Below are 20466 nucleotides of genomic sequence, written 5' to 3'. Positions count from 1 at the left end.
CAGAGGGCATTTCAGGTGAGCAGAATAATGTGAGCCAAGGCAGAGAGGGAAAATATGCATGTTTTCTTTATCCTACGCTGGAGAGACTGACTTGATTGGGGGAAGGGTTGGCAGAACAAATTCTGACAATATGTGCTATAGTCGATTCCTCAAGTCTACCACCTCCTTGCTAGGAGATGGGGGAGGCATAATTTATGATTTATTGTCATAAGTTATTATATTGATCAGTCTTTCATTGTTGCTTTCCTTTGTTATTTTGCTTGTTGGGTAAATTATTGTCCTAGTTCCGTTTATTTCACTCTTCCTCAGTTTATATATATGTGGAAGAGGGCCATGCATACAGAAAGCAGTTAATTAGTTATTTATGGAATTGAATTGGAAAAAGGTTCAATAGACAGGGTGGGACCTACATTTTAAAGGACTTTTATGATCAGGCAAAGAAAAGGGAGAGAAAACCATTAAAAATACCTCCTTGTTCAGAATGCTCCTAATTCTTGTCCTAAACTCTGAAACGTTTGATCAACATTGTAAATCTCTTTAGCTAGCAACATAAAACTTTAGATAACATTTCATTAGCTTGGTCAATAATGCATTTGATATTTCAGTCTCTAATTCAGTATTTTTTTTTGTGCCAGTGAGAACCCATTGTCACAGGATTTAGCATCCTTTCTATTTTGAGATCCTGAGAGCACTTGATACACCATACAGTATGGTGTGACTGCCTGGCTATACCCCAAGGTTCTGAAGGGACATTAGCTTTGTATTGCCTTGGAAGTTTTCCATGCTTTTTGTGATATGAATTTTCAAGTACGGTATGGCCAAATCACAGAAGATAACTCAAAGTTTAGAATCTGCTTGCAAATCTCTTAGGGGTCAAAGGATGGGAAAATTTAAGTTACTTTCATTACTGTGTAACATGAGTAGCAAATTAGGATTATTAGATCAGGGAACCACAATTGAGTTCTTGAGTGATTAGACAGTGTTCAGGGCTCCATGGAAACTAAAAAGATGACAAGAGCAAGATTTATAGAAAGGACTGAGAGTGTGGAGCCAGGTGGCTGTTCAGTTTAAATCATTGTCTGTGGGTCCTTGGGCTAATCAGAAATGACAGAAGACTGATTAGCATAATGGACCAAAGCAAAATTGAGTACTGAGTTTGGCACCTAAGGATAAATGTAATCCCCAAAGGAACGGATCAGTTGTCTAAACAGTGCTTTTTGACAGTACTTGGTAAATTATTGAACTTGGATGAAGGGAAAGATTTTTGATAGCTGTAGGCTCCTCAGATGCTAAATTTCCAAATAGCCTTTACTTTCTGAAACTTTAAAAGAAGCCTCATGTAAAGGTTGAAAGCAGTCCAAGTGGTATGAGCCTTTACCTAATGTGTTTACATGTTCAGGAGCTGTAGAAGTATTTGATACTTACTTGGAAGCTATATAGAAATGAAATCTTTGGTATTCTTAGCCTGATTATGATGAGAGACTAGTGAATTCACTAGATGTTGTTATGGAAAAATAATTTTCAAATTCCTTTCTTTGACTCCTTAATTTGACACACATTTTTTAATAACTTTTTTTTATTCTAATAGTTTATAATTGTATGATTGTCTATTAGGATCAGCTGATCAATGCCTTCCAGCCCAAAGCTACCCTATATTCATTTTGTACATATTCTGGATATATTTATATGTATATGTTGCATCCTGTGTTAGACTTGTAAGCTCTTTGAGGAAAGAAACTATTTCATTTTTGTCTTTGCATCCCTAGTCATCAACACAGTGCCTGGGACACAGTAAGCACCTAATAGATGCATGTTATTTTATTATCCTAGTATTAGATTATACAGCTGCATATTTTATATTTCTGTTTAGATGACCCTTAAACCTATCAAATGCAATATATGTCCAAAACTGAATTAATTAACTTTTCCTTCCAAATCTGCCCATCTTCACTATCTCAATTTTTACTTTGAAAACATCACCATCCTTCTTGTCATCCAGTTGTAACTTGGGTTTTATCCTTGACTTCTTACTCTTCCTCATGCCACATAACCCACCATAATCAAGTCTTGTGATTTCTGACTCTGTAACATCTCTCGAATCTGTCCCTTTCTCTTCTTTATTCTCTCAGCCACCAGCCTAGGTCAAACCATCATCATCTCTTAATTAGATTATTGTAATATTCCTTTAATTGTTTTCAGTCCTTATGTCTCTCTGTGTTCCAATCCTTATTACACATAAATGAGAGTGTGATCATTTTTCTCATCAGTGGACACTAATGGTTCCTGTTGCCTTTTGGATCAAGTATAACCTCTGTTTAGCTTAAAAAAAAAATTAAAAAATATATATATATTAAAATTGTGAACTTTAAAACTTTTTTAAAAAAGCATTTTTGAATATACAGAAAAACAAACAAAAAAGGATTATATAGAACTTTGAATTGCCATCATATACTACTTGCTTTTAAAAATACATATAAAAATTCAATGTTATTTTTAAAACTGTCCTTAACTGTGCCTTCTTTTTCTTCTATGCCTTTTAAAAAAATGTTTCAATACTTCTATTTTTGGTAACATTATTGCTAACTTTCCACCGAAAAATAAAGAGAGAAAAATTAAACAAATCAATATCTTTTGTAACAAATAAGCATGGTCAAGCAAAACAAATCCACATGTGGTGGACATGTGCAGAAATATCTATTTCTTTCTGAAAGTTGTTTTTCTGTATAGTATTGTTTTCCTTGAATAAATTGTTCTCCTGATTCTGCTCTATTTCACTTTGTTCCATTTCAAACGGTAGGATTCTCTGAAATTATCATTTCTTAAGATGTAATGATATTCTATTATATTAATACACCACAATTTGTTCAAAGATTCCCTGGCTGTTTAAGAGATAATCTAAAATGCCCTTTTAGATTAAATTTTATCAGTACCCTTTGAAGACAATAAGGTTTTAAAGGGTTTGTTTCTTCTTACCTTGTTAGAATGTTAGCACTATATCATCATACAGTTCTTTCCAGTTGCTCAGTTTAATTTACTTTTCTAGCTTTTTATGAACTCTCATGTTTGTATTTCTAAATTTCTAATCAGCTCTAGTCTTTGGACCAAAAATGCTTGAGGGGCTGCTAGGTGGCTCAGAGGATTGAGAACCAGGCCCAGAGATGGGAGGTCCTGAGTTCAAATCCAACCTCAGACACTTCCTACCTGTGTGACCCTGGGCAAGTCACTTAACCTCCATTGCCTGGCCCTTACTACTCTTCTGCCTTGGAATCAATACACAGTATTGATTCTAAGATTGAAGGTAAGGATTAACCTAAAAATACTAGAGAAAGAAAGATAAAAAATGAAGGCATTACAGGCATAATTAACAAAGTATTAGCAAATAATATAACATTACAAGAAATAACAAAGTATTTCCCCACTTCTAGGATTATACTTAACTTTGTAGAACCAGTTATTCTAAACTTTTCTTTTGCCTCTTGGGTTACTGTATTCCAAGGTCTCTTCTGCTTGTTAGTAAGTAATCCTTGCCAGTTCTTTAGAGTCTCATTTTTTGGTCCCTTGGTGCTTGACCTACTTATTTCTTGGATGTTTATTGTATTTTTTCTCTGATATGGGTGTTCTGGAGTTTGTCAATTGCATTCTTGGGGCTTTTCCTTTTGGATTTCTTAGGAAGTGATTGGTGGATTATTTCTATCTTTACTTTATCCTCTGGTTCAAATAGATTTGTGCAGTTTTCATTTATCTTTCTTGAAATATAGTGCCCAGGCTTTAAAAAAAATCATGGTTTTTCAGAGAATGCCATGATTCTTAAATGATCTCTTCTTGACCTTGTCTTCTACATCATTTGTTGCTATATAGCTTTCATTTTCTTCTAATTTTTAAAATTTTTAAATTTTTTCCTAACATTTCTTGTCTCTTAAAGTAATTGATTTTTATTTGGTCTCTTCTGGTTTTGAGAGAGTCCAATTCTTGGGTAAAGTCACTTTATTTTCTAAGCACCTATTCTTTCTGTTATTTCCTTGAAAGCTTTTATTTCATTTTAAAAAACTTTTTGCTTTCTTCTAGATATTGATGTAGTCCTTGCAGAAATCCATTTTCCTCCTTTAAGTCTCTATTGGTAGTTTTTAGAGTTACTTTTGCCTTTAAGGAGATCTTTTGATTGGCAATAATTTTTCATTCTGGTCAGTGTTTTCTTTGATTTATTCATGTCTCAGGAGGTGTGGGAGATGGTCAGTCAGCCTCCGATTCAAGGAGCCATCTTGACAGAATATTTCTGCTTAATTTTAAAGCTCTTTATTTCCCACATGTCTTAAACTCATTAAATGTATGTATTTAAATTTATGTAAAGCAGTCTTTGTTCATGTATTTGTCATGTTCACACGAATGCATACATTTTCTTTCTTTCAAGGCTTTTTCAAGACTTTACTATTTTTTTTTTTCTCTAAATATTTTAATCAGACTCCCAGTTCTAGAGGCACCATTTAGTGCCTCTGGAGAGACCTCGATATCACAAAGATATCAAGAGAACTGGCCTTGATATTACTATAATGTGCCTGTTACAAATACTGCCTCTGTTAATCTGAGCTAGGACAGTTAACCAGTAAACTCATACAGAAAAGAAGGGTTGCTAAAATTATACATAAGGATCCTTGTGGTGCTGCAGATTGCTTCAGAAAAACACATATTTACATTACCTATGTTTTATTGCATTTTCATTGATTTTATTAAATATTTTTCCACTAAATTTTAGTCTGGTTCAAGCACATGGGCTTTGCTTTTGACATTTTTGCTCTAGGCCATTCTCTAAAATGTAGAGAATGCCTTGTTACAAGTCTCTTCTCATGGGAATTCCCTTTGCCAGTGACCTCATGGGTTTTAGTCCTTCTCCCTATCCTTAGCTCTAACATAGTTCTTTAGAACTTCAAGAATTTCAGCAGACAGACTGTGCCCTGTGTCAGACCTGACTGATAGGGGTCTGTCTAAGAGACTAATGAGATGAGAGTGGGGTGGTATAGCATAGCTTTATTGAAGGAAGGAAGGAAGTGTGTGTGTGGGGGGAATGGAGGGGAAGGAGCAGAGGCCTGACCCCAGGAGAGATAGCTACAGAGTCCCCTGGCAGAGGGGCAATAGGGAGATCAGCACCAGTAAAGATGGCTGCCAAGTCTCTACCTGAGTGGAGATTGGTTAAACTTCTTATAGGGTTGTTCTCAGGGATGAGGTAACTTGGATTGTTTCTATTGGTTCAGGCGAGGTACTTAGGTCCAGTTCATTGGATGGTCCTGAGACGGTGGGGAATCTCAGTCTCTGGGAGTGGGTATTTCTCAGGTTTGATGGTCAGTCATACAGAACAGACTAAGGGATGTACAGAGTCTTGCCAAGCAGGTGTTGGGGCTAGAAGGTACTGTGGTGGGGGCTTGTTAGTTTCAGTAGGGATTAGGGGAAGAGGGGTTTTAGTCCCATGTTCTATCACCCTTCATTTCTTCTTCCACTTCTTATTGCTTTCTCCCAGCCTCATCCATGTATAGGTGACTTTTATTCAGTGCTTTCTTCCAATTCCTCTATTTTTCTCTTAAAAGCATTTTGGGATTTGTTGTATTATGTGATTATTGCAATGGGGATGCTTTTTCTGTGTCTCTGAAATCCTTTCTTCAGATATATTAAGTGTGTTTAATGTAGAGACCAGGCAGCAGTATGGGACTGATAGTAATCTTCTGAGTAGAGAGGTGGCAGAACATAAGTGGAATGAATGAAGCTGTTGTTATTGGACATGTCCAGAGTCTTATTTGACTTAAGTTAAGTTCCTTGTTACAATGGAGGATTGTCATTGGGAAATAATGGCAATATAAAAAAACAGCACCAAGAAAACATTTATTTATTTAAAAATCTTTTTAGAATACTTCATTTTTAATGTTTTCTTCAATAAAATCTTCCAGTTGTCTCAAAATAATAACTATCATTGCAAAATATATTAAAGAATATAAAATGCTTTACATGTATTATCTCATTTGAGACTTAGCTCTGAGATATTTGTATGCCTTTTGTTTGTTAGTGGACAAATCCTGGATGGCACACATGTGGGAAACATTTTGTACACTTACTGTATTCCACCAAATAACTAGTTGACCTTCTGTCTTTCAGAATGCAGCTCTTCAACATCTCTTTATTAGAAAATCCTTTCGGCCTTTCAAGTGCTTGCAGTGTGGAAAGGCTTTTCGTGAAAAGGACAAGCTGGATCAACACCTGCGCTTTCATGGGAGGGAAGGAAACTGTCCTTTGACTTGTGACATCTGCAACAAGGGGTTCATCAGCAGCTCATCCCTGGAGAGCCATATGAAATTCCACTCAGACCAGAAAACTTATTCTTGCATCTTCTGTCCAGAATCTTTTGACCGCTTGGACTTGCTGAAAGACCATGTAGCTATTCATATCAATGATGGCTATTTCACTTGCCCAACGTGTAAGAAGCGCTTTCCAGATTTTATTCAGGTGAGGTCCAAGACACTGAGTATACTGTAACTCCTGTTCTCTTGTTTAAAAAAAAGAGTCCTTGATTTTCTTATGGGTTTGAGACTGCCCAGCACATGACATTTTCTCCTCTTCCTTAAAATGGCTTTTTGTCAAGACAAAAACATTTTTATTTTATCAAGCTACAGGTTATCACAGCCTACTGCAATACTAATCCATCACACCCAGCTCTGGAATTTATCTTATGAATTAATGTAACAAGACAAGCAGTAAATACCTAGGCCAGATATTATACCATACTTCCAATACCTAACACAAAAGGTTATCTAAAATAAAAAAATACATCAAGACCATAAGAACGTATTCTAATTCAATAATGTTACCTCCTTACTCTATTGTATGAGGACTATTCAGCTTTAGGCATATAGTTTTTCACCTTAATAGATTGAAAATTGATATAGAAATATAATGACATTCCCAGGCCATAATCAGTGATGAAGCAGAAGTTAGTAAAATTTCTTTGGACCAAATCTTGGACTTCAAATGATTCATACTGTTTTCTGTGATTGATTAAAACCAAATGTTAAATAAATTAATAACAAATAAAACTTTGGTTTTTTAACCCTTGAGATGATTAAATAGTTATAAATATAAAATGTATTTCTTTTACTATTGCCTAAGGCAAGTCAAGATTTAGTTGTAGTTCACTAATTTGGGCGAACTTAGAAATTGGTTCATTTCTCCCATCTTATGAGAGGCTGCATTAATTTTGAGTCCATATACAATTTTTGTGTGTGTGCTGGAGATGAGTAGGAGGGAGAGGAAGGTTTGCGTGTGCGTGTGTGTGTGTGCACACATATGTGCTATGATTGGAAGTCATTTAGTAATTTGTGTAATTGGATTGTACACCCAGGTCAATTTAAGACCTCTGGCCACATGTGTGGCTCCCTCTAGGGTTGCTTAGTCCCTCTCACACTGCCACATCTTTGACTTATTTTTTTCTGGGGTTTTCATTGCCAGGTGAAGAAACATGTCCGTAGCTTCCACTCAGAAAAGATTTACCAGTGCACAGAGTGTGACAAAGCCTTCTGTCGTCCTGATAAACTGCGGCTTCACATGCTCCGACATTCAGACCGGAAAGATTTCCTTTGCTCTACCTGTGGAAAACAGTTTAAGGTATTGGAACCAGCAGCTGCCCAAAGACTTTCTCTCCTGGAGCACTGACCCTGTGGCTGCAGAAATCATTCTGAATCTAGAATATGTTTCAGACATTATTTTCCCAGAGGAGGAATATTTCAGTCAAGGCAATGTTAGGTAGAAACTATCATTTTAGCACTTTAATTCTTTGCTTACACTTCAGCTTTATATTTTTTTCATTTCTGCATTGGTGAATTTATATAGAACATGTACACATATATATGTGTACCTTTTTTTAAAACTAAGTTTAAATAATATGTATTCAGTTCACAACCAGGTGCAAATGATTGTAAGTTTGTTGAATCTTATTATTACCCATAGAAACAGATTTTGCCAATTGTTTTCTGACATTTTGTAATTCAGATCCTCTCCCTCCCTCTCCTGCTCCCTGAATAGTAAATAGTCTGATATAGGTTTTACCATTGCCTTCATGCAGTATGTATTTCCATATTCCTAATATCATGACAGAAGACAGATACCACACATACAATTAAAAAAACTCATGAAAGAAATAAAGTGAAAGATGGCATGCTTTGATCTGCAATCAGATACCAACAGTTCCTTCTTTGGCTGTGGATAGCATTTTTTATCATCAGGCCCTTGGGGTTGGTTACCTTGGAACCTTGTTTTGCTGATTAGTTTAGTCCTTCACATGTTTCTTGTAGATCTGTCTCTCCCTTGAACTTCAGTTCTATGTCACCAGTTACCTTTTGAACATTTCCAACTGGATGTCTTGGAGATGCCTCAAATTCAACATGTCTGAAACTGAATTCGTTATCTTTTCACCTTTTTTCTTTTGAAGGTACCACCATTTTTCCGTTCTCCCAGTTTCTTCACCTCTTTATTATCCTCAAATCTCTACCCTTCCTCAGGCCATATATCAAAGCTGTTGTCAAATCTTCTGTTTCTACATCTAGAAAATCTTTTGCATTCAGCTCCTTTTCCTCATATAGCTATTACCTTAGTTCAGGTCCTCATCACCTCTTGCCTAGATTATTGCCAGACAGTCTTCTGATTTATCTCCATGTCTCACATATCTCATCATTTTAGTCCATTCTACATAATGCTGCCAATATGATTTCCCTTGTGGCTCTTTATTGTTTCTAGGCTAAAATAGAAATTCTACTACTAAGCTTTTATAGCCTTTCACAACCTGGCCTTAACTCATCTTTCCAGCCTCATTGAACCCTCCACTTTGATCTAGCTAAACTGTCATTCACACATGTCACTCCCCCTCCCATGTTCCTGACTGCCCCCTAATCCTGGAATGTACTCCCTCCTCACACTTGGCCACACAGAATCCCACTTTGCTTTCAGACATGGTGTGAACACCACCTTCTACATGATGCTTTTCCTGATCTCCTCAACTGCTAGTACCCTTCCTCACTAACTGCCTTATATTTAATTTCTATGCATTTATTCTCTTTATATATAGTTCTATGCTTCATTAGAATGTAAGCTTCTTGTGAGCAGGGATTCTTTTATTTGATGTATTTGTATCCCTAGCACCTTACCATGGAACCTGGTACATGTTTTTTGATTGATTTATTGGTGCTTTAATTCAATAGCTTAAAGATTACTCTTGTTTTCTGTAATATTTATGAAAGCTTTAATTCATAATGGGCTTTAGCTTACCTGATAGCCTCACAGGATTATGCCATTCTTTTTGTTCTTATCTTCTGTTAACTACACTTGTTGGCCTACAGCCTTTTTCTTTTTCTCTGGGACTTCTCAGTGAGTGCTGCTTTGTCCCCTCATCCAGCCTGCTTGTGGTCTCTGCTTTTGACTCTGAGCCCCCTTTCCACTTTTTGTCTCCTTTCCTCTAGTGTCTTCCTGGTTGTCCTACATCAGCCCTGATCTAGACCTTAAGCTTTTAGCTTCTGTTTTTGCTCCATATCCTTCTTCAGCACTTCCCAGACCAGAACCAATTTGAATTGCCAACTCCTACTTTATGTTTAGGCTCCCTGGGCTGTCCTTTTGCCTGCTGTGACAAGAGCTTCCTGGAACTCAACCTTTACATAAAGTTAGACACTGATAGAAGGCTGAAACTGAAAATCTCATGAGTTTCTTATAATGAATGAATGGACAAAAAAGTCCACTAAACATTTATTAAGTACTTACTATATGTATAGCACTGTGCTAATTTCTGGGGACAGAAATAGAAAGGTAAGACAGCCCTATCTTTAAGGAGCTCACATTCTAATGGGGCAGCAGATACGGAAGGCTTCTGCTGCTAGTCAGCCCCAAAGGCCCTTCTAGGATGTAATGGTAAAGCATATGGTAATGCTTTCTCTTTAAATGCCAAGGCCTTAGGGGGCAGGAACTTTGCGTTGGCACCATTAGTAGCCATGACTGCAGCAGCTACAGGAATGGTGGCTGGGCTACATCTTGGCAAGGCTGCTTCCCAGAATAATGGCTGAAGGTGGAATGCCAGAAGCATCTGTCTCCCCAAGGCTGTAGTCTTTGAGGTTCTAGGCTATCTTTGTTAGGGAAGATGGAGGCCGGAGTTTGGCAGTGGCAGCTTCACTTGCCTGGCACGCTGTCCCAGGCTGGCAGGCTTGTCTGCCCTGTGGGTGGCAGTTGGGTGGCAGTTGGTGGGGATGGCTGACCTTTCATCCATGGGATCCACCTCCTGCCAAAGATGGCTGTGAGATCCAGGCTGAAAGTAGGGCCAGATTTTTAGTGGACCACAGCCTCACCTAGGGCTCTTGTGCCTCTTTGCCTGGGGGTGGCAGTTGGTCAGCAGTTGTTGCCTGCCTTCATTCTTCAGTGGTTAGCTATTTCCACCCTGCCATGTACTCTTCATCTGAGTGAGTCCCAAACCCTGGCTATGGTCGGGCAAACCATGTTCCCCATCCCCTGCTTGCTGCCATATTACTGTTTCCCCCTCCCCCCACTAGCGAGCTCCTCCCCATCTACCTTCCACTTTGCTCTCTGGAATGTCTACTCTAAAGTTAACAAACTTGCTTTAATCTTAAATCTTTTTTTTTTTTTATTCTTTCCATCTTCTGGCACTCATGGAGACTTGGCTTATGGCATGAGAACCTTGACCACAATTTCCAATACTAGTTAATTTACACTCATATCCTTCCCCCTCCCCCAACTCACCAGTCATGCTGGGAGAGTTGGAATATTCTTTGCTTCTCTATTGCCACTTATAGACTTTGCATCTTCCACCACTTGGATCCCATGATTACTTGGTTACCTCCCCTTCTTTGAGGTGCATTCAATTCATATTTTTCATCTAGTCAAGTTTTTGGTGGCTGTTAATCTGGTGATTTCAGATCTCTCCCATCTCTCTACCTTGCCTATCACTATTGAGGGTACCACTTTCTTCCCAGTCACCCAGGCTTGCATTCTTGACTCCTCACACTTTTTTTCACATGACATAGACGATCTGTTGCCAAGTCTTATTGACCTTTGTGACATCTTTCATTTATGGTTCTTCTCTCCTTTGACACTACCACCACCACCATGGTGCAATCCCTCATCATCATCTCATCCCTGGATTATTACAGTAGCTTTTTGACTGGTCTATGCCTCAGATCTTTTTTCACCATGTATTCTGAGATACAGTCACACTGGCCTTCTTGCTCTTTCTCTTTTCCATCTCCTTGTTCCATGCTTTTTCACTGGCTTTTCCCCATATTTGCTGTGTTCTTTGTAATCATCACCTCACTTCAAGTCTTAGCTAAAATCCCATCTTCTATAAGTAAGCTTTCCTTGTCCTCCTCAAATGCTCCTCCTTTTCTAAGATTATCTCCAATTTACCTTGTCAGTACTTTGGATGAAGATAATTATTTGCCCATTATTTGTCCCATTAGAATGTGAGATCCTTGAGAATGGAGACTGCTTTTGCCTTTCTTTGTAGCCCCAGGGCTTACCCCAGTGCCTGACACAGTATAAGTACTTAATAAATGCTTGCTGACTTGCTTTCATCTTCAATTCAATTTACCATACATTTGTTCAACTTTTAATATATATAAGATATTCTGCTAGGAAATGGGAACATAGAGGCAAAAAACAACACATCCTCTGCCCTAAATGCAACACATATACAAATAACTTTTCAACAGATCTATGAGAAGGGAAAAATAGGTTCTTGCTGTCTTATGAAAAGCTTTAAAAAGTTAGCTAAGGGGGATGGACAGCTGAGTAGCTCAATGGATTGAGAGCCAGACCTAGAGATGGGAGGTTCCAGGTTCAAATATGACCCCAGACACTTCCCAGCTGTGTGACCCTGGGCAAGTCACTTATCCCCCTATTGCCTAGTCCTTATCTATCACTCTCCTGCCTTGGAACCAATACATAGTATTGATTCTAAGGCAGAAGTTAAGGGCTTAAAAAAAATAAAAGGTTAGCTAATGAGTTTGTAATTTATTCTATAATCACTAGAGAGACCCCAAAGATTTTTCAGCAGGACTGGAAGGTACTCAGGAATTAGGTATTGGGAGGACTATTTTGGAAGGGTGGAGGTTGGATTGGAAAGGAAAGAGCTTGAATTAAGGAAAACTAGTTAGGCAATTGAAATAGCTAAAATGTAAGATAGTGGCAATGTGAATGGTTTTTGCATATGATCGGGAGTTTTGAGTTTGAGTGAAGAAGATCGGGTGACCAATACATATGGTAATGGTAGAGCTGACAGGCCATGGCCACTGACTAGATCTTAGCAGGTGGTAGTGGTGAAGACTAAGAAAAAATTGAAGTTTTGAGTCGTAGTGTTTGAGAGTTTGATTGTTCCATCAACAAAAGCAAGGAGATTAGGAAGAGGGGTAGGTTTAGAGCATAAAATGAGTTCAATTTTGGATATGCTTTTGATATTTTGTTCATGTCTCTTTAAAATATGAGTTGGTTGATTCATTCCCCTGGTGGCCTCATTGGTCTCTGTGAAATCATCCTCCTTTTCTTCCTCATTAGTATCATGTAATTATATCATCAGAATTTCTATCTTGAGAGCCTTTTATCCTTTTTGAGCTGACTCTCCCTTTAGAATGTTAGGCTTTTTCCTACCTATTACCTCTGAACTCTTGAGTTCTGCCTTCTAAAGTCTGAGTTACCATGAATCATGCCTGGTATGTTCCTCATCTGTCATGAATTTCTGTTTCATTCACTTCTTTCCAAGCTTCTCCTTATTTCCAATTCACTAATCAGTTCCTCATTACTGGTCAGTACCAGTATCTTACTTTCTTTTCAGCTTTCTCAGAGATGAAATTAACACTTACTCTGATTTTAGAGTCCTTATCAATGCTTTCTTAGGTAGGTAGTTGTCTTCAGAAATTTAAATTTCTGAGTCAGATTGTTACTTTTTCCCAGTGACTTACAGTTGGTGTTTATGGGCCACTTCAAAGGGAGATGTGTGTGTAAAGGATTGCATTTTGTACTGACACTAGATGTTGCTTGATAGTAGTGAGTATCCTTAACTGTGGATGTTCTAGTTTTATAGGTTTTAGGGAAGTCTAGACACAATTTAATTTTTTTCCCCTGGTCCTATGGGTTCATTCTTATTTGCATGATGGGATTAAATCATTCAAAAAGAAGTGAAGAGACCCAGTGATTACAGGCTCCATTTCATAGTTGACAGTATTTATGATCTTGGGCAAAGACTTAACCTTTTACCTCAATTTCTGTTTGTAAACAATGGAAACACTTACCTGTATTACTTGAAAAACTGTTGAATAAAGAATCAAGCTTATGAAAGTGTTTGTTATTCTGGAGAAAAAGGAGGTCTGTAAATCTAACTAAGTTTGTCTCCGTTAGTGTCTTTTTCACTTGCTTTATAATATCAAACTCGTGTCTGATGTCAGCAGAGATTTTGTGCTTGAAAAAGGCTCCAGCTTTCCCCTCAAAATCAGTATTCCCACAACATTTCATAGGGTTTGAACCAGGCCTCAGTCAGTTTTCATTTTTGACAGTGTAGTTCTCAGACATATTGAACTTGACAATCTACTTGTCTTTGCTGTCTTTACCTCTCCTTCTGCTTTCCCTTATCAGTCAGTCAGCTAGTATTTATTGAGTCATTTGTATTTATTAGGTACTCTGCTAAGTGATAGAACTGAGAATGATCGTTTTTTACTTTGTCTCTCTCTCTTGCCCCTCTTGAAACAGCGAAAAGATAAACTACGGGAGCATATGCAAAGGATGCACAACCCTGAGAGAGAAGCCAAAAAGGCTGACCGCATCAGTCGCTCCAAGACCTTTAAGCCTCGAATTGCCTCCACGGACTATGACAGCTTCACGTTCAAGTGTCGTTTGTGCATGATGGGCTTCCGGAGACGAGGCATGCTGGTTAGTGTTGGAACCTGCAGGCCTTTTTGGTCTTCCCAATCTCATTATCAAACTGTCTGCTTGTGGCAATGTGTGGTGGTTTGGTTTTTTTGTTTGTTTGTTTGGTTTGTTTTTGCATTCTGGGGCTAAATTATTTTTATCTGCAGGTATCCAGTGTTTAGGACAAGGAATGCTGGAAAGTTGATGAAAAAATAACTCCAAACTAGGAGGGCTCACTTTTTAGCCCTCTTCTCTGTTTCCTCCTTTTTTCTTTGTTTCTTTTCCATTTGTTCTTCTTTTCCTATTTGAGCTACTACTATTCACTACTTGGCATTTGTTTCTAACTTTTGCTCTTTCTCCCTGTTTTCATTCTCTTTGCATTTCGTTTCCCTTTTCTATCTTTGCTTTTGTGCATATTTTCTTTTTGCCTCTTTCTTTGTCTTTCTCTTTTTGAATCTTTCTTTCCTAGATGTGGAACAGCACTGACACCTTGCCTCCCAAGGTAGGGTGTATGAGCCCTGGTTTAAGAGAAACAACAGGGTAGACATTCTGTTGCTAATAATTCATTACTGACCTTATTACACTTGCAGAAAATATTGTTGCCAGGAGCCAAAAAATCATGGAGCGGCATTTAAAACTCAGAGCCTTTATTTCCTACTCAGTGTTCTCAGAAGGGCTGGGTCACTAAATAATGAAAGATAAGTTTGCTTCAGGAGAATTCACCAAAGGAAATTCATGCAAGTGTAATTTTGCTTTCTCCAACAGCAATTCTTTCAGCCAACGACTGTTAATGGGATCCACAGTGACCCAGTTCACCTTCAGCAATTGGCTGCAAGTGAGTGTTAACCCCTTGGGGTCAGACGGGTCTGGTGCTGCTGGTTCTGGCCAAATGCGTTTTTGTGTTTGTGCATTGCATCAGAGAACTCCAGTGCCTAGTGTCCAAGATCAGAGATACTTATTTAGCTTCTGGTCCTAATAGGATATCTTCTCTCTTTTGCTTTTTTCATTTAGGTGAACCATTTATCAAAGAGGCACCCAGATATGAAGATAGAAGAAGTGCCTGAGTTAACTCTGCCCATCATCAAACCCAACCGTGATTATTTTTGTCAGTATTGTGATAAGGTAAAAGAAAGACACCCATCCCAGCAGGCTCTGTGAAAGCCTTGCTTGCAGCCAGTTTGTCTGCATGTACAAATATAGGAGTGCTTTTAGCAGATGGTTCTCTGTATCTCAGTAGTTTTCCATACAAGAAATGAATGGCTTGAGTTATACTCACTTTTAAATGAAAATTTCCAGTACATAAACAGTTTATACAGTGTTCTTCTTGATTTCTTTCCTTTTCTCTCTTCTTTTAGTTTACGAGAAGGAAAGAATGTTATATATTAAAGATTGTAGTAAAAAAGCCCTATGTTTGTTTCCTTTTAAAAAATGAGACTGTTGATCTCTTCTGAGAATGAACATCATGGTCTCTTTCTATAGAATATAGATTTGGGCCTTTTTGTATTTGGAAAAACTATGAAAAAAGGACTTACCTTTTGCAAAACACATATCTTTTGTGTGACAACATACTTTGGTTATATTACTTAGAGCTTTTGTTTTTGTGGTTAAGATAAATCCTCAGTTTTACTGGTGATCACTACATTGAATTGCTCTTTTTAAAAAAATGATTAAAAATTTTTTTTCCACCTTGAGTTTCAAAGAAAACTCTCACTAAATGATAGCTGGAAAAAAATCTCACTGTTAAGCATGAAGGGATCAATAGACTTGCTATTTTGATGGGACCTCATAAACATGACATTTGTCATCTGAGAGCTATAGTCATAAGCACTGATTGTTAAAGTAGTGAGCCAGCCATGGATGCAGCAATATATAGTAGTAGGAGAGAAATAGATTGGGAGTTAGCACAAATGAGTTACTTATATTCTCTGGGCCCTGGTTTCTTCATATATGAAATGAAGTACTAAACTAGCTGATATCTTGTCTCTTTGTTTTAAAATTCCATTTTTTTTCTATGAATAGAGCTGCTTTCTATTATTAAATATTTGACTCCCTCACTCTAGTCTGCTTGCTGATTCTGCTTTTGTTATATAAGCTTAGAGATAATGCCAAGCATGCCTATTTAATACAATGTTGTTCTTCTAATTTATATTATGTTCTCATTACAATTGCTGATAGGTTTTTATTGTCACCACATAAAACTATTCTTACTCTCCAGATACTAGTTTTATAATTAAGTTGGTCTACAGAGAAGTTTTAAGGAAATAGATTAGAGGTATTTCTTGCAGTTATGCCAAATCATTATTCTCTCTAGGTTTACAAAAGTGCTAGCAAGCGGAAAGCCCACATCTTGAAGAACCATCCAGGAGCAGAGCTCCCACCAAGCATCCGGAAACTTCGTCCTGCTGGTCCTGGAGAACCAGATCCTATGCTGAGCACCCATACTCAGCTGACTGGCACAATAGCTACTCCTCCTGTCTGCTGTCCCCATTGCTCCAAACAGTACAGTAGCAAGGTTAGAGGGATTGGGATTCATTCTTAAACTGAAAATTTTTAGTAGAGAAGCAGCTCACTTCAATCTCTCTTTCTCTGTCTCCTTTTCTCTCTCTGTCTCTCTTCCTCTCTCTGTATCTGTGGCTAATATCAGTGCCACACCAGAGTTTCTGAATTTTAAATCCCTAGTTAGCTCTTTTTCAGTTGGGGTGGAAAAACAAAAAAGAAAATAATCCTATAAAACTCATTTGGTATAGAAGATGGTCCCTGAAGCCAGGGGCTATTCATGACTAGGGATAGAAAGAGAAAATTCAATTAGGTGTCTGCTGTGTTGAGATGTGGGTCCCTCTGCAGATCACACAATTGAGTAAGAGAAATGCAGTATGCAAGCCAATAATGACAGGACAAAATAGAAACATAAATGTATAGGAAACGTACTGAAGAGGACTTAGAGCTATTATGGAAATGAAAGCTCTCTGGTAGTCTTAATTCCATAGAGGGTAAAGAATATTGGACTAGCTGTTAGGATGCCTGAAGCCAAGTCCTGACTTTAACATTTACCGGCCTGCCTTGGGCAGACTGCTTAAATTTTCTGAGTCTTGATTTCCTTCTCTACAAAATAGGGATAATACCATATATACCTAACAGAATTGTTAGTAGGATCAAATAAACTCATATATAGGGGAGGAAAACTTCCAAAGTTATGAAGTGCAATATAGACATGAGGATTGTGATATTAATGATAATAATTAATGATAATAGATAATGTTTGTTACTGTATTTTCCACTTGATCTTGAGTTTTCCCATATTTCACTGTTATTTGCATGTAGTTGATATTATCACAGAACTTTAGGGGGATTTGGAGGGATTCAAACCAGCATTTTTCAAAATGTTCTAGGGCTAAAGGGAGGGAGAGTCTGAGGGGTTTGGGAATGGATGAAGAAGATGGGCATGAGAATTGAAAATTTGTGCTGAAATGTGTTGAAAATTTGCATGAAAATTTGAAAGTTTGTGCTCAAGGGGAGAGTATGGAAGTTAAAGGTAGGTGCTCTGAAAGGATTCTTGCCTTGCCATATCATTTTCTTTCTTTCTTTCAACTCTAACCATTTTTCTTCCTTCCAAAATGTCATGCTGGTATGGCTCTACTCCTATCTATCCTAGACCAGCTCCTCTTAGCAATTTTTAAAATGAAAGATGACATGGGAGACTGGAGGAATCCTTAGGAGACTTACATATGAAAGTTTGAGAGTCATTTAAGCCAGTCTGCCAGTAACTTTTTTACCCTTTTCTCCATTCCTACAGACCAAGATGGTTCAACACATCAGAAAGAAGCATCCTGAGTTTGCCCAGCTCCCTAATACAATACATGCTCCACTAACAACAGCTGTAATCAGTGCCACTCCAGCTGTTTTAACTACCGATAGTGCGACTGGAGAGACTGTAGTGGTGAGGATTTCAAATCTTACTCTTCCTTCAGCGTCCATTGCTTATTTCTTATTGTCATAAGAGGTGCTTAATAAATGCTTATTGAATTGAATTTCTACACATTTTTCATTGAAAAATTGGTAGCATACCAGAAATAATCACATCTGTTCTTTGGCCTTAGACGGTTCCCAGAATCCTTTGATCTTCTATCCAAGTTAGTGTTCCTGGGACTGGATGATCAGCTTATGCTTTCCAAGGCTTTTTTTTTTTTCAGAGAGGATGCCACAAGGGCACTCTAGTCCTTCTCCCTTCATTCTTGTCCTACTCATGATAATGCGCCAAAATGCCCTCTTCTATTCTCTCCCTCAGGTTTGACTTATGGAGTCTTTTTTCAAAACTGTAACCTCCGAGATCTTTTATTGAGGTCAATCAATTGTGTTTTCATAGGTTTCTAAAGCACTGAAATAAGTATAAACTAGTAAAGCATTACTAATCAGTGTGTTTTATGTGCTTTTCTCTAGACAACAGACCTGCTGACCCAAGCAATGACAGAACTCTCTCAGACCCTTACAACAGATTATCGAACCCCACAGGGGGACTACCAGAGAATTCAGTATATCCCTGTATCACAGTCTACAACTGGTCTTCAGCAACCTCAGCACATACAGCTTCAGGTGGTGCAAGTAGCCCAGGTTCTGTATAACATTTATTCTATTTCCATCTTTGGCATATTATTGGCATATTAAAAATATTGCTAGTAGCCCAGCATTTTCACTTGACAGATTGAGATATTATGGACTATTATAAATTTCAATCTATAAACTGAACCCAAAATACTAACTTATTTCCAGAGCAGGGGCTAGATTCTGAGAGGATATTTTTTGGATGTGACTCAGATCTATGAGGTAGGTACAAAAGAAACATCCTGTTCAAAGTTTATTCAGGATTTGTAGGATGCCTGCTTTTAATGACATGGTAGAGTTGAAAAATTTTGAGGTCTTGTTTCTATCATAGGGTCTTAGAGGTGGAAGGGAACTTTTAGACCATGAGGTCCCACATCCCTCCCAGTTTCCTTAATGGAAGGTCATCCAGCCTCTACTCAAAAACTTCTAGTGAACAGGGTGAACAGACTACATAACAAGGTAACCCATTTAATTTTTGGGCAGTTCTCTTAGCAAGTTTGAATAGTTTTATTGGGTGCTTAGTCCAGGTCACTACTGAAGTGGCATTTGAATAAGCAAATCTTTCCTCTGAGTCATCATCCCCCCCCAGAAACCTAGGCAAATTGTGGAGGCTGGATGTGAGGGCAGGAAGATCTGAATTCAAATTCTGCTTCAGACACATACTTACTGTATCACCCTGGGCAAATTGCTTAATTTCTATCTTCCCTCATTTGTAAAATGGGGATAATAATAGACTCCTTGGGTTGTTGTGAGGATAAAATGAGAAAATATTTATAAAGATTTTTGTAAACTGTAAGGTGCTTTATAGATGCTAGAATTAATAAAGGTTTATTTGGTGACTCTTTCATTAAAGAGTATGAAAAATAATTTTGGCCTGGTTTCAGCAGTTCAGATAAGGCTATATTAGTATGGTAGAACTGCTGTATAAGAGACTATTTATATTTAATAGGTCATTTCTATTGTAAGACAGTAGCCAAATGAAGAAAACTATCAGCGCTATTTCTGCATTGACTGATTTGAGGAATTTATCCCTATTTGAAATGCTGAACTTCAAATTGGGTGCTATTCTTAATCTTATTGGCTGGTTGATTGCTTTGGATTCCATCCCAAGTGTCCTAGGGATTATTAATGATAAGTTAATAGTGTACTCTCCTCCCAGTCCTTTTAATTAAAGAAAAAAAATTTAAAGGCAATAAACTTTGATTTCTCTAAGCTTCCTATTCAGTTTGGGGTTAGAGAGGAGTTGATAATTATAATTTTTATTTTTTAACTTCCTTTCTATACCCTCCTCTTCTCTTTCTTTCCCTTTTTCCCACCATACTCCCAATCTCTAGTATGGGGGAAAAAAAGGGAAAAACAAATACTTAGTTAAGAAGAATAGATTATCAAATGATCTGGGTCCAGAAATATCTATCTTATCCTATATGCATTCTGAGTCCATCATCATTCTTTCAGGAAGTTGGAAGCACACTTTATCATCCATCTTATGAGATTTAAAATGGTTGAGGTCTTAAACTGTAGTGATAAAAATAGTGGAAGATATAAATTGTGATAGATATAAGAGAGGGTGAGTAAATTTGACCGCAGAAATATGTTTCACTACAGTGTCTTGGGTTTAAAATCAAATATAAGGTTTCGCCAGGGAAATATTCCCAATTATTCAAATACCCAAGTCAATTGGGTTTTATAGAGATTTTAATTAACAATACAATGAGTAATCAAAGAAAGAGAGAGAGTAAGAAAGGAATAAGTATGAAGGGCCTCAAGCCAATATAGCCTAGACCTGAGCCTTAAGAGAGAAATCAGTCAGTTTTTTATAACTCACCATAAGATCTGTCTAAGTAAGGATTTCTAATGACACCAGGCCAGCAGCATCTCAGCTGCTTTCACCAGCTCCCTCCTCCATCTGAATGTTTCAGAATCAGTCTCCTCAGAATGAGT

The 20466-nt window shown here is 37.7% G+C and overlaps 1 protein-coding gene across 4 annotated transcripts in view; it reads left to right on the top strand.

Annotated features, from left to right (window-relative positions):
- Positions 1-20466, top strand: part of PRDM10 (PR/SET domain 10) — a 142233-nt gene that overhangs the window by 109123 nt on the left and 12644 nt on the right. For all 4 annotated transcript variants that reach the window (XM_056794620.1, XM_056794617.1, XM_056794618.1 and 1 more), the window contains 7 exons: positions 6139-6486; positions 7486-7641; positions 13768-13947; positions 14938-15048; positions 16238-16438; positions 17720-17863; positions 18364-18534. In XM_056794620.1, coding sequence (XP_056650598.1) covers positions 6139-6486; positions 7486-7641; positions 13768-13947; positions 14938-15048; positions 16238-16438; positions 17720-17863; positions 18364-18534 — 1311 coding nt within the window. The remainder of the gene's footprint in view (positions 1-6138; positions 6487-7485; positions 7642-13767; positions 13948-14937; positions 15049-16237; positions 16439-17719; positions 17864-18363; positions 18535-20466) is intronic.

Source organism: Monodelphis domestica, chromosome 4 (genome assembly GCF_027887165.1).
Source record: "Monodelphis domestica isolate mMonDom1 chromosome 4, mMonDom1.pri, whole genome shotgun sequence".
Classification (NCBI taxonomy): domain Eukaryota; kingdom Metazoa; phylum Chordata; class Mammalia; order Didelphimorphia; family Didelphidae; genus Monodelphis; species Monodelphis domestica.
The sequence above is the reverse complement of the archived record's forward strand: the minus strand, read 5'-3'. Positions and strand labels throughout refer to the sequence as shown.